The 12,999-nt window shown below is 37.2% G+C and overlaps 1 protein-coding gene across 5 annotated transcripts in view; it reads left to right on the top strand.

Annotated features, from left to right (window-relative positions):
- The window catches only part of RANBP9 (RAN binding protein 9), a 70,281-nt gene that overhangs the window by 29,410 nt on the left and 27,872 nt on the right, over positions 1-12,999 (top strand). For all 5 annotated transcript variants that reach the window (XM_038391389.2, XM_038391386.2, XM_038391387.2 and 2 more), the window contains exons 4-6: positions 6,140-6,307; positions 8,802-8,824; positions 10,551-10,735. In XM_038391389.2, the coding sequence (XP_038247317.2) occupies positions 6,140-6,307; positions 8,802-8,824; positions 10,551-10,735 (376 nt within the window). The remainder of the gene's footprint in view (positions 1-6,139; positions 6,308-8,801; positions 8,825-10,550; positions 10,736-12,999) is intronic.

The following is a 12,999-nucleotide window of genomic DNA, read 5'->3' as shown; positions in this document are numbered from 1 at the left end:
ATTAGTTAATTTTAAATACAAAACCTCTTTCTTGTATATCCAGAACATTTAAAGTAGTTTTATTTAATTAAAAAAATAAAATGTCATTTTTGTGCATTTTAGTTGAATTTGAATTTGAATCTGAATAGAACTGAACACAAATCACAAGTAAAAAATCTAGTAAATAAGAAATCAATCATTCACCATTTTCTTAACTTACATTTATTCTAATTGTTATTTATTAGTGAAGTAACTGCATAAATAAATGTTTTAGATATAGTGTAGTCTGCTAGTTAGTGAAGAAAGCACCAGATGTAATGGAAGAGCTATGTTAAGTTGGTGTGAGAAGATAAGATTTACTTAGTGTTTTAATGGTTACTAACCTTGCTTTAGGAAAATAACATACAAATGCAAAACACACAATTAAAACTGATTATTTAAATCTGTGGTCCCTGTTTTCTGATTTAAATCATGATTAAAATAGCTCATTTTTAAATCACTGACTTAATCAATCCGGCCTGTTAATATCCATCATACTTTTCCTATTTAGAACGCCACCAAGACACTTCAGCTACAGAACAAATACAAATCTTGAAAAATAAGCAGTTGTGTGAAAGCCTGAATCACAAAATACTTCCTTGCTCAGCAGATTTGTAGTATGCCATTTTCTAATAGCTAATAGAGATGTCCTGCTGTGATCAAAAGTATATCATTGTTAAGAGTAGAGCAGAACATCTACTCTTCTCTCAACGTTATTTCCTTATCTATTTTAAGACTGTTAAGGAATGCACAGCATGGTGCCAACCACAGGTGCCAGCCTTCAGTTTTCCCTGTGGGTACTCAGCTCAGGATCTCGCCTCTTTCCATCCCCTGCCCTGAGCACACCCCGTCCCCACTCCTCTCCATCCTTCCCAGTGTCTCCCGCATGCTGTGGAACAGCTGATCCGCGGTGGGCCGGGGGCGCTGGGAGGGAGGGGGAGGAATTGATCAGCGGGGCGATCAAAGGTATTACCTGCTAACTTTTTTCCATGGGTGCTCCAGTCCTGGAGCCACCCACGGAGTCAGCTTCTATGGTACCAACACTCTCATGCTTAACTTTGATCACACAAGTAGTTCATTGATTTTTTTTCAGGATCAGGGCCTATATGTTAATACAAATGCATGGAATATTGTTGTACAGTGTCAACACATTGTGACGTGTTAGTGTATACTTTACCTGGCTTTTCAGATATTTTAAACTTAACTATTTCAAATCGTAATGTCCTAAAAAAATCCTATTTTTTAACTTTGTTTTTTTAATAAGAAAAATAATAGTAATCCTCTGGCTGAGATTTTAAGTGCTCAGAGGCTAGCAAAACAAGTTAGTTCTGACAGTAAACCAAACTGATCTATAGTGTAATATATAACATTGTCTGTGCTGTCAAATGTGTCCTTGTTATATGTACATGCAGACAAAGTATCGCTGTTGTGGGAACCGTAACTTCCCCGAATTGTAGTGTGTTAACATTTTAGGTGAAATGTAATGTTAAAGAAAAGCTTCAGTGTAATACAGTAAGATTCTGATCACTAAAATAGCTTCCCTTTGGGTAGGACTGGGAATGCAGCTCCCATTTTTGAACACATAAGAAATAGGAGACATAAGACTTTTTAAAAAACTTGGTTAATTTTAACCAAATGTAGATAATGTTTAATTAGCCTTACAGCATCTGTAGTCTCCAGTTTCTGATGCATCCAAACAAGTTGCATTTTCAGTCTAAACCTCCTGTCAAGAGTACAATAATGCCAGCATCCAGTGATGTGGGTAGCAGCTGTTAAGTCAGTGGATTATCGGTGGGTATTCAAAATTATGAAAAAGAATAAAGAATTCCCAAAGGTATTACTAATTTATGTAGCTTTCCTTTAGTATAGTATTTTTGTGTTTGAATTTTCTGAAAGGCCCTTAATTAAAGTGTTATCTAGTGAAGCCATTTTATATAAACAATGTGGGTTAAGTCCTAAATCAGTACAACCAAAGTATGAGAGCACTTTTTTTACCGTATTTTACTGCCCTTAACTGCTTTGTATTGTGAATTTGCTGCATATTCTTCTGTTAATTATTTTCATAAATTTTCCTTCTCCTTAAAGTATGGACAATGTAGATCTCCATATTCAGGATATGCATATTGCCCTAGTTGCATGGAACCCCATAGAAAGCGATGACCTCTCAAGGCAGTGCACAGGCTCCTTTAATATACCTCACTGAACATTCAGATCTGCAAAGGAGCCATATGCCATCACAGTTCCTTTCTGACTGTTTCTGTTGTGGGTGTGGAAGCCTTTTCTTCTCTGTACCTCACTACTATTGTTAGATTTATTTTATAACTTAATATAGTTAGTACTGTTAAAAGCTTTAATATTCTGTTTGCCTCTGTGACACTTTGTAGATCAGTCTAGCCTGTTGCATTCATTAGCAATTTATTTTTCCCACTTCTTGTTGAATTTCCTGGTGAACTCAAATGTGTGGGGGTTTGAGCAATGGTCTTTCTTCAATATGACAATGTTTGGTACCTCTGTGAAGCTCTTCATCTCTCAGGATGATTGCCACTTTTGGTCAGACTCATCTGAGTTTATTTCGTGTGCTTAGAAGAAACTTGAGTAATGTGACTAATCTGGTACCTGTAGATCTGAAGGACCTGCAGTCTAGCCTGTTAAAGGAACAGAAGAAGTACAGCCCCATACAATGGAATGGTATTTCAGATGAATTTGATGCCAAAAGGAAGCTAGGGCCTTTAGAAATCTATGAAGGTGATGCCTCAGTACAAAGCATCTTAGTTCCTTGTGTGTCACTTCTCTTGGTGTCAATTGCTCAATCAGATCTGCATGCCCTATACGGTATCCCTTGAGAGGAACTGTGTGACCTTTGTAGGTCTGTGGGAGGAATCCATTCTTGCTTCCCCTGAGGAGCACAATCTCTATGGAGAGTACTGTTTGCTTTCCAAAAATTTATTTATTCACATTTCCGGTGTCTCTGGTTGAGAAACTAGGAGCTATTCTACACTGTAGTTTACTGAGAGTCAGGCTTGAAGAGATTTTTGAAATCTGTAATCTTTTAAAATATTTAACTGCAAAACACTGAACTTCGAACACAGATTTTTAGATCTCATGGCTTCTATGTAACACTATTTTCTGCACGACAGAAAAACTTGAATCTCTTGTGATAACAGGTCCTCAATGTGTAGTGAAAGGCAATACCAGATTGTCTTGAGAGGAACACCTTTCAATTTTAGTATCAGTTGTGATTATGAAAAATGCATTAGGCACAGGTTGGATGGATGGGCTCACTTGGACAATCTCGCATCTGGGTTTACCGGTACTAATTCCTAGACCATATGACCTTTATCTAAACCTCCCGTTCCCCTCTGAACTCTTCAGAATCTTAATTCATAACTTCCAGGTCAGGGTTCTTCACAGGATCTCTCAGCCTGGCTGCCTAATTGTGCCAAACTGCTGAGTTTGGATACTGATCTCCCCCTGGAAGTTCATTAAGTCTTTCTAGAGGGTCTTAATGCTTCCACAAGAAACAGCTGTCTTAAAATGGACAAGGCTTTGTTAGTGAACGAAGTGAGCTGTAGCTCACGAAAGCTTATGCTCAAATAAATTTGTTAGTCTCTAAGGTGCCACAAGTACTCCTTTTCTTTTTTGTGAATACAGACTAACACGGCTGCTACTCTGAAACCAGTAAGAACTGTGCCATTGTCTCCCATAGTTCCTTACGTTTTGGATTCTCTCTCAAGCACTCTCGATTATCTTTGAATGCTGATAGGGTCAATCTGAGAGCTGTATTTGCATACCATTTGCCAATACACAGATACTAGCATACCATAATTAGCACATCATAGTTCAGAGACTTTTTTTTAAAAAAGAAAAGACTATCTCATCCTCCTAGGCATTTAGGAGCCACCACCTTCTTGTAAATTAAATCTATATCAGTTGAATCTTTACGAGAATGCTTTTTGTACCATCTAGCCATACAGATTGCATTTTAAGTGGCTATAACATCAGCTGGGAGAATGTGAGAGATCTAAGCTCTGGTGACTAATCCTCATTATCTGGTATTTCAAAAGATAAAGTGATCCTGCATTCTCAAATATTTAACTAAGATGGTCTTAAAATGTCTTTTTAAATCAATCCATCGGCCTCACTTTCTTTCCCTAGACTTCATGACATGATAGGAGAAGTCAGGTTGCATAGTCAGTGTTAAAAGGAGCCCTTTATCTAAACAGGATTAAATCTATATGCACGCCTCTCAGCACTGTCGCATCTGCAGATAAATTGGGAGAATATGCATCTTTGCTCAGATTCATAAATGGATCAGGCTTTGTATGCAGCTATATGAAGACTGTACAGGTGTGACAACAGCTGAAGCCTTTTGTAAATATTTCACCAGGTTCAAAGTAGCTTCTGCAGCATGTCTGAAGAATTGTGAATTAGAAATGTGTAAAGTTGCTATCTGAAGCTCAATTAATATATTTACACATCGTTGCTCTCTTTAATGGGCAGCAGTTATAGAGCTAGTACTCAGCGTTCCTAGATATTTACCTCAATGATAAGTATCCTTTTAAAAAAAAAAAAAAAATCCTGAAAATTCAGGAGAGCAGTCTTGAAACTTTAGTTCTGTTACTCTTCCTTTGACAGGTACTGCTGGGTAATCTCCCATGAGTGGGGCTGTCGGATAGCGCTCGGGAGAATGAAATTACTCCCAAGCTCTTTAGGGAGATTGTCTATAGAGCCACATTCCAGTGGAGTAGCCAGGTGAAAAAAACGGGGCGGGGGGGAGAGAGCGGAGATTAAAAAAGGTACCACTCCCTGGTACTCAACTGGCGGCGCTCTGGATTTTCAGCAGAACTTCACGTTGGGTCCTTCACTCGCTCCTGTCTTCGGCACAGAAGGACCCCCCCCCCCCACTGCAACGCTGCCGAAGACTAGAGTGAGCGAAAGACCCGATGCCGAAGTGCTGCTGAAGTACCGGGGGGTGGTGCCTTTTTTAATCTCTGCTCCCCCGACCCATTGCCGAAGACCCGGAGCACTGCCAAGTGAGTAAAAATTTTAAAGGCGCCAAGTAATTAAAAAGGCGCCACTTCTGCTCAGTGGGGGAGCGGCCGCTGTCCCGCTCTCCCCGTAGCTATGCTACTGCCACAGTCCCCACTTATTTGGAGTCCGTTGGAGTTGCCGATTATGTGGAATGAAACTGGGTTGGAATTGGGATTTGATATATACCCTTGCATCCGGTCAGATCTGTAAGGGAACATACATGATGCTTACAAGGTCACTCCTTTCCAGAGGGTTTTTTATGTTTATACTAAGGGAATACTATCGTTGCTTCATATGTAACTTTCCTTTTGAAAACAGAGGAAAGTGTGAAGTTGTGTGAAACTTATTTATTCTGCAGCTTCTCCACATGCAGAATTAGGCCGCCTTGATTATATTGTGTTAATGACTTTTCCCCTGAGTTCACTTCTGCATTTGAAGTTTTCTAGGGCCGCAAGGCTAGTAGTACTATAGTCTGTGGGCTTGGCTATTATGTGGAGGTTGTGCTGCTTCCTGCTGAACAACAATTAAGGATGTTCAAGAGTGGCTGTGACTTTCTCCAGAGACATGTCTGGGTCTTTAGACAATCTGAATGTGACAGTGACATGTGCCTTCCAGTATGGATGTTGTAAAATGTGGGAAATTAAGAGGAAACCTCATTATTTTATTGGGACATGCCAGACATGCAGGTAGCTTTAACATTCAGACAGTGGATCTGGTCAGTTGTCAAACGTTGACAATTCTGAATCTCAAATCTTTTAAAAAGGGAGAGGGAATTGACAGTCTTTGCCACACTTTCCCTTTTTTTCTTGATTAGTCTATTTGACACCTGTAAATAGAATTTTATGTTCAACCATTTTTGGAAGAAGTTGATATTCAGGTGAACCAGAGCATTTTAATTTAGCATTTTGTGTCTTATGTATATTGGTAACAGTTATTTTATTATTTTACAGGAATAACGGTGAGTGTGGTAATCAACCTTGATAAAAAACTGTTTGGGTTGTAACGAACTAACTTTTGCTCTATATGTTTGTTTCTGTCTATTAATTTGTAGTGGAAACAAGTGAATAAAATTTGAAATGCTTTGTTATAGGTTGGGATAAACATTCATATGGTTACCATGGAGATGATGGACATTCATTTTGTTCTTCTGGAACTGGACAACCCTATGGCCCAACATTTACAACTGGTGATGTCATTGGTTGTTGTGTAAACCTTATCAACAATACCTGCTTCTACACAAAGAATGGACATAGTTTGGGTATGGAAACAATCACTGCTAATGATAGCTGATGTCAACAAACCTAGTGCAGTCTTTTGTACATTTAAAATCTTAAAATTGTGTTATGCTGCCCTTGACATTGGAGTCAAGATTCATAAGCACCTTAAATATGGACTGATTTTTTTTAAATGGGTTTTATACTGCAGAGCTTTAAACTAGCCGATAAGAAAAATGGAAAAACTTATTAATGCAACATTAAAACCTTATACATGAATTTGGAGGGTTTGCCCACACTATCTGTCCCAGGAGATCTGCATATATTTCAACTTGTGGTGACTAAGATCTGGCATATGAATTTTCTGAAGGTCTCTAGTCTTCAATTGTTGCAATTGAATTAAATTCAAGCTTATATTTTTGAATTTGTAATTATATACTGTGTGTTACAGTTAGATGAAGTCTGCTAAAAAATCTAATTACCCTTTCTCCCAGAGCATAGGAGAATGCATTTCAAATAGTGTCTGTCCTTTATCTCACCTGGAAGAAAGATGATCTCTCAAGTAACTAGTTCCCAAGCCATTTAGAGCTGGAACAAAGCCACAAGTTAGTTACGTAGGCCATCCCAAATTTATGGCAGGTAACCCTTCACCATATGTTTTAGCATCATATCTCATTATACCACATTGTACAGAAACTTTGAGGATGAGCACAGCAGGGATGGGTGGTGTTAATCTTGCATAAATTACCTGTCTGGTAGTTCAGGTAGTCTGCACACACTTCAGTGCACAAAGATGTTTTTCTTTCCTCATGTCTTGCATGTTTGTATTAGCAGTGGGTTAAGGAGAGGGTTGTGGTTTGGTGAATAGGTTTTGGAAAAGTGTTGAAATAGGGGCTAACAGAATAAGGCTTAGACAATGTGAGAAAATGACAAAGGGGAAGAAGACTTAAGATATCTCTTGTTTAGTAAGAGTGGGACTGGGAAAGAAACTGGCTGTAGATTTAGGCAGGAGCTTTAATATAGGCCTTGAAGGGAAGAACAAAAAGCTTATTTAGAGTGATGGAAAGCTGCTGGGAGGCTGCAAAAGTGAGGGGGTTGAGTAATAAAATCAGGGCAACATACAAGAGATCATTCTGGAGAAATCGGAGGAGGTGACAGTCAAGAAGTCCAAAGAGGAAGAGGTTCCAGTAGTCAAGGCAAGAGAAGATTAGGAAATGGACAGCAAGTTAGCCTTTTGGATGTGATGGAAGAAGCAGCAGGATTTGGTTACAGTTTGTGTGGGAGAAAGATGACAATAAGGAGTCAAAAGTGATCCCTATATTGAGGGCTTCGGTGGTGAAGGATGGAGATGTTAACGGTGGTGGAAAATGCGCTTTGATTTAGGAGGAAAGATTAGAAGCTTTGTTTTTGCCATAGTACATCTGAGATGGTAGTGGTATAGCAGATGGAGAAATAAAACCGAAGTAGATTTGAGTTGTCAGCATAGATGGACAGCTAGTAACAAGGTTAAAAATAAAATCCTTACAGCATGAGAAGGAAATTGATACACCCTGTGGGTTTCAGATACAGAATTTCACTTTTTCAGAAGAATCTATTTGAAATTGGAATTTTTTTCTAAAATTTACCTAAAGCTCTGGCAACATATAAAGGTTAGATTTCCCCCCCCCTTTCCTAATCCCAGTAAATTACAAAATTACCCTTGTGGTTTTATCATTTATCAGCTTCTCATATTTTATAACTAGATACTAAAATACCTGGTTTGACTTTATCTAATTCCAGTAGAATACTTAGTTTGGATCAGAACTAATTAAATTTTCAACAAAGCCTCTTGTAAATATGCTACTTCTGCCTTAATTTTTGCAAACAAGAAAAGTACTGTGCATTGCCATTAGGAGACACTTCTTTGCAGTAAACTTTCATCTCGTTATTATAGTTGCATATGGCAGACCTTGTACGTTACCAGAATATCTTACGAAAATGCTATTGCTACTTTTTTCCGTAGCATTTAAGATAGTCAACTGTGGCCAAAATTTTCACACTTGATAGCCTGTCAAATCTATACTTAGAGTCCTATATAACACTGGTAAGAGAACATAGCTTTAAGCTACCAAGTTTCAAAATATTGGTCTGCATATTTTTGTATGGTAGTTTAATGTTTATCATCTTTTGAAAATACTTCTTTTCTATTTGCCAAATACTGACCTTTTGGTTCCTGTTACTACTATACTAACTTGTGCAGAAGCATTATGGATGTCTACATGCCTGTCATATTTACTTTTGCGGCAGGTCTGGGAAGTTTTTGCAAACCTATAACAGATGACTATTAGAAAAACTAAATATTTAGCATCTAGATATTCCCTTGAACAATTGTAAGATCTGACAAATTTAACTGACTACTTGAATGCTCCTGCATACTAAATTAAAAAAACAAACCCAAACCAAAAAAAGCCTCTAGGAAGTTACTTGCTCAACTTTTTCCGGTACATTTTGAATACAAATATGTGAAAAATTATTTTAATGCATCTCTGTTTATTACAGGTATTGCTTTCACGGATCTACCGGTAAGATAAGTGGATTTTCAAACAGAAAATAGAATTTTCTGTATACTATAAATAGCTGTTTCAGATGTACTGATTGTTCTTGTCTAGCTTATACTTCTTGGAAATGTGCACTATGCCCTTTTTTTTATCATTTTTATATCTCTGGTTTTCAGTTTGACAAATATTAGTGAGGCAAAAACTTGAAACTCAGTATATGTAAATACTAATACTGAAAAGCAAATAGTTACTATTTTTTTCTCTATTCAGATTTTAGTATCAGGGCATTTTCTTGAGGATTTTGACCAGAAAATCAGGACGAGAATGTAATACATAATTTTAAAATATTTTATTTATATACCTTGTTTGCTTGTCAACTGGTTGAGATAATCTGTGAACAATAATGATAAAGCTAACTTATTTTATATTGTCATAGTTTTATGCCCAAATACAGAAGTATATGTGTCTGTGTTCATTCTTGAGAATACCTGAGTTGAAAGCACAAAAGCTCATTGTTCAAACACAAGTGACGGCTGTATTATATGGAAAGGCTTCTTCAAACACCAACTTTTGTGTGTGTAGAATCACAAATTTAGGCATTTCCTCCAAGAAAGGCCACTTTTAATGAGATTGTGTCAATACTAGTCACTAGGCTTTCTAACTGTAATTTAGTTCATAGTACAAAGTATGTGAACTATTTTAAATAAATTAAAAATACCTTAATATGGTGACATTCTGCATAAAATTCTATAAGCTCTAGTTATATTTTGATTGAATTTTTCTCCAGCAGCATTCTGAATGAAAGGACCCCCTGTACCATGGTTACACCGTGATGTCTCTTTTTTTTTTTTTGCCTTTCTTTCATTCACGTCATTTTCAATCTGGACTTTGGTGTTGTGATTTAGAGGACCATGATTAAGACACAAAATCCTGTTGGAGGGCATCATTGCGCCACTAGGTTCTAAGAGAGAAAGCTGAAGAGATGCTACTGGCATCCAAAAATTCACTCTGATCCTAGAACGCATAAGTGCTGGCAAAACTGATTTTTACCCCTTTGGGAATTGGGACCATATTTAAAAGTTCACTGTGAAGGCCAATCTCTGAAAAGAAAGTAGAATTTAGAAGACAAATGCTTTGAAGTCATTTTAGATACAAATCAAAGAAATCATGAGAGAGTTTTAGTGAACTGGTATGGTTCTTTATAGGCATTATACTTGAATTTTGAAGCTAAGGAGTTTCCCCTATCCTGTTAGTTCTTACCTTAAACATTGCTAAAATATCTACGTTTTAGTGGTGGTGCACCTGAAAATGGAAATGACCCACTTTGTAAATTTGTGTTAAATTTTTTTGCTCTTGTTTAGAAATCAATATTTTTTTAAAAAAAGACCAGGATTATTTAACTTGAAGATGCATGTTTTCAACATAAAATCGAAGCCAAAAAGTGTGAAGTTAACCATGCTTTAAAAACTGCATTTGTTAGCTTGATGAAGAATTACCAGTGTTGAGGTTTGGATCTCAAAATAATGGGCAGTGTTTTATTTCCTCTCCCACTGGTGACAGAGTTGTATGTCCTCATATTGCTGAGTTGGTATCAGTTACTGAAATTTGACTAACCACTGGGAATGCTAGGAGACTGAGTACTACTTCTCCCCAGTGATAGGTGTGGGTGGGAATGTTGAAGGTGATTAAAAAAGGGGGGAATTTGGAATAAAAGGAAAAAGTATTGATTTAAAAAAAAAATCTCTTGCAGCCAAACTTGTACCCTACAGTAGGGCTTCAAACACCAGGAGAAGTGGTAGATGCTAACTTTGGGCAGCATCCATTTGTGTTTGATATTGAAGACTATATGCGAGAATGGAGAACCAAAATTCAGGCTCAGATCGACAGATTTCCTATAGGAGATCGGGAAGGAGAATGGCAGACAATGATTCAAAAGTAAGAATTAGAGGGATTTTAAAGACTGTATACTTAAAATTCTCTAAAAGGGATTTTAAAATGGGCATTTAAAAAAAATGTTTGTATGAAATCCTAATTAAATTAAAATAGTTGGAATAGTTTTAGAACAAATATAGACCCTTATTAAATGTTCATGAGAACTTTGTATTTTTCCTGTCATATTGAAATGATGGTAAAAAATGAAGTGCATTCTTTGATACAGTAATTACAATTACCACTAAGATTCATCAGGGCAGCTGGCTGGCGTATACAATTAGTAATAAGCTATATGACATTTGACTTCTTGGTCACCAGTGCAAATGTATCCTTGATCAGTAGTGACAGAAAATTATTTCTGTTGAATGGCCATTGGGATGGTATATGTAGAAATCTCTATCAGTTCAGTTCCTGGTAGACAGACAGGTGTCTGTATCAAAGAAACAACTATAGTTGTTTTAATTTAAAAAAACTACTACAACAACTTGACACTAATTGACACAGATAATGGCTGTCTCAGCAGAGAAGCAGGGGACTGAACGGCCTATGGAGATTAATAACTATTTATCTGGCACCCCAAAGCATGCTAGGTGCCTCACAAAACATGGAATACACTTGGTCTCTGCCCCAAAGAAAAGTCAATCTGAAATGACAAGTGAAGTTGAATGCAGAGGGAGTGGATATGGAAACTGATGCACACAGGTTAAGGACATAGGCTCGTGAGTTGAGGTAGTCTATGTGGAATGGATATATATGTATCTGTATATGTGTATATATTATATCTATTTAATACAATTTTTTTTTGCCTAACTCTCAGGTAATTAAATTAAACATGCCTGAATTCCTTGTGTATTTTAAGTTGGATATAGTTTTTAGTCAGTGCCAATATTGTTTGTTGTTTGATGTGGAATAGTAGCTGTTTCAGAAACAAATGAAGTGATCCCTATATGTAATTTGTTTACTTTGTAAAGTATTTTGGGATGAAATTTGCAGTTTAAAAATTTGCTGCTGCTCTCGCTTGTTCTCTCCTAGCCTCCCCCTTCTTTCATGAGCACTAAATTCACTTAAACTAAAGAAATCAGATTTTGAAAACCTATTTTATGGTAGTCTTCCTTTCTGCACTCTGTGTTAGTAGAACTTATAAATTTGGTCATATTAATCCAGCTACTTGCTGGAATGCATTGTTTACAACAGTGTTTTGTATTAATGTCACATTAATTTTAATTTTTTGAGCAGACTCGCTGGCTGTGGGAATGTCACAATGAACACATTTTTGTCTTCAAGTGAATGCTCACTATATTGTTGATTCACCACTTCCTGACACCATTTTGTCATCTTTCCCAGCCAAACAAGCATTTTAATTTTAAAAAAAACTACTGAAGGGGCAATATAACTTACTTTGTCATTCTCAGTGTACTTAGATTCAGAACCTTAAATACAATATTTAGGATCAATTACAATTCATGTGATTAAGTGAATTGTCACAAGTATTTGAATTTTTTTATTACCATACAGAATCAGAACCACTTGCCACCACGATTGTTTTCTGCACCAGTGTTCATGCTAAAAATCTGTTAAAGGCTTTTCCTTTAGGACCTTGATCCTATAAACACTTATGCATGTGCTTATCTTTATGCACATGAATAAACCCATTATGTCCATGTTTAATTTATGTACAAGGACGTAAGTGTTTGCAGGAGATCAATAGTTAAGTTATAAGTGCAAATTCATACCAATGTCACTAGTGACTGTAAGTCAATTGGCTACTCTGTGGCTTGTTTAAACTGGGTTGGTAGTCTGTCAAGTTGCCAGTAGACACGTGTTGGTATCAATACAGTCACAGATTTCCTTAAACATGGAGTCTTCCCTCTTACTCATACAGCATGTCTATGCTGCCCCTCACCCCCCCTCCAAAAAAAAAAGAAAAAAAAAAAGAGAGAAAGAAAGATCACAGCAGCAAGTCTCAGGGGAGGCCAGGTCCACTAACTCGGGGTCATGGAGCTCAAAATAGCAGTGTAGGTGTTCAGGCTTAAGCTGGAACCTAGACTCTCAGACCCATCTCCCTCATCATGTTTCAGAGTCCTGGCTCCAGCCTGAGCCCAGATATCTACTCTATTTTTAGCCCTGTGGCATGAGCCTGAGTCAGTTGACCTGAGACATGCTGCAGGTCTCTTTTGCAGTGTAGACATATGCAGACTTTCATGCCAGTTCTGGGTTGTGGAACATTTTTGGTGCTGTTTGGAGAAACTCTCATTGCTGCTGAGCAT

The sequence above is a fragment of the Dermochelys coriacea genome, chromosome 2, assembly GCF_009764565.3.
Source record: "Dermochelys coriacea isolate rDerCor1 chromosome 2, rDerCor1.pri.v4, whole genome shotgun sequence".
Taxonomy (NCBI): domain Eukaryota; kingdom Metazoa; phylum Chordata; order Testudines; family Dermochelyidae; genus Dermochelys; species Dermochelys coriacea.
Note: the sequence above shows the minus strand (reverse complement) of the source record. Positions and strands in the feature narration are given on the sequence as shown.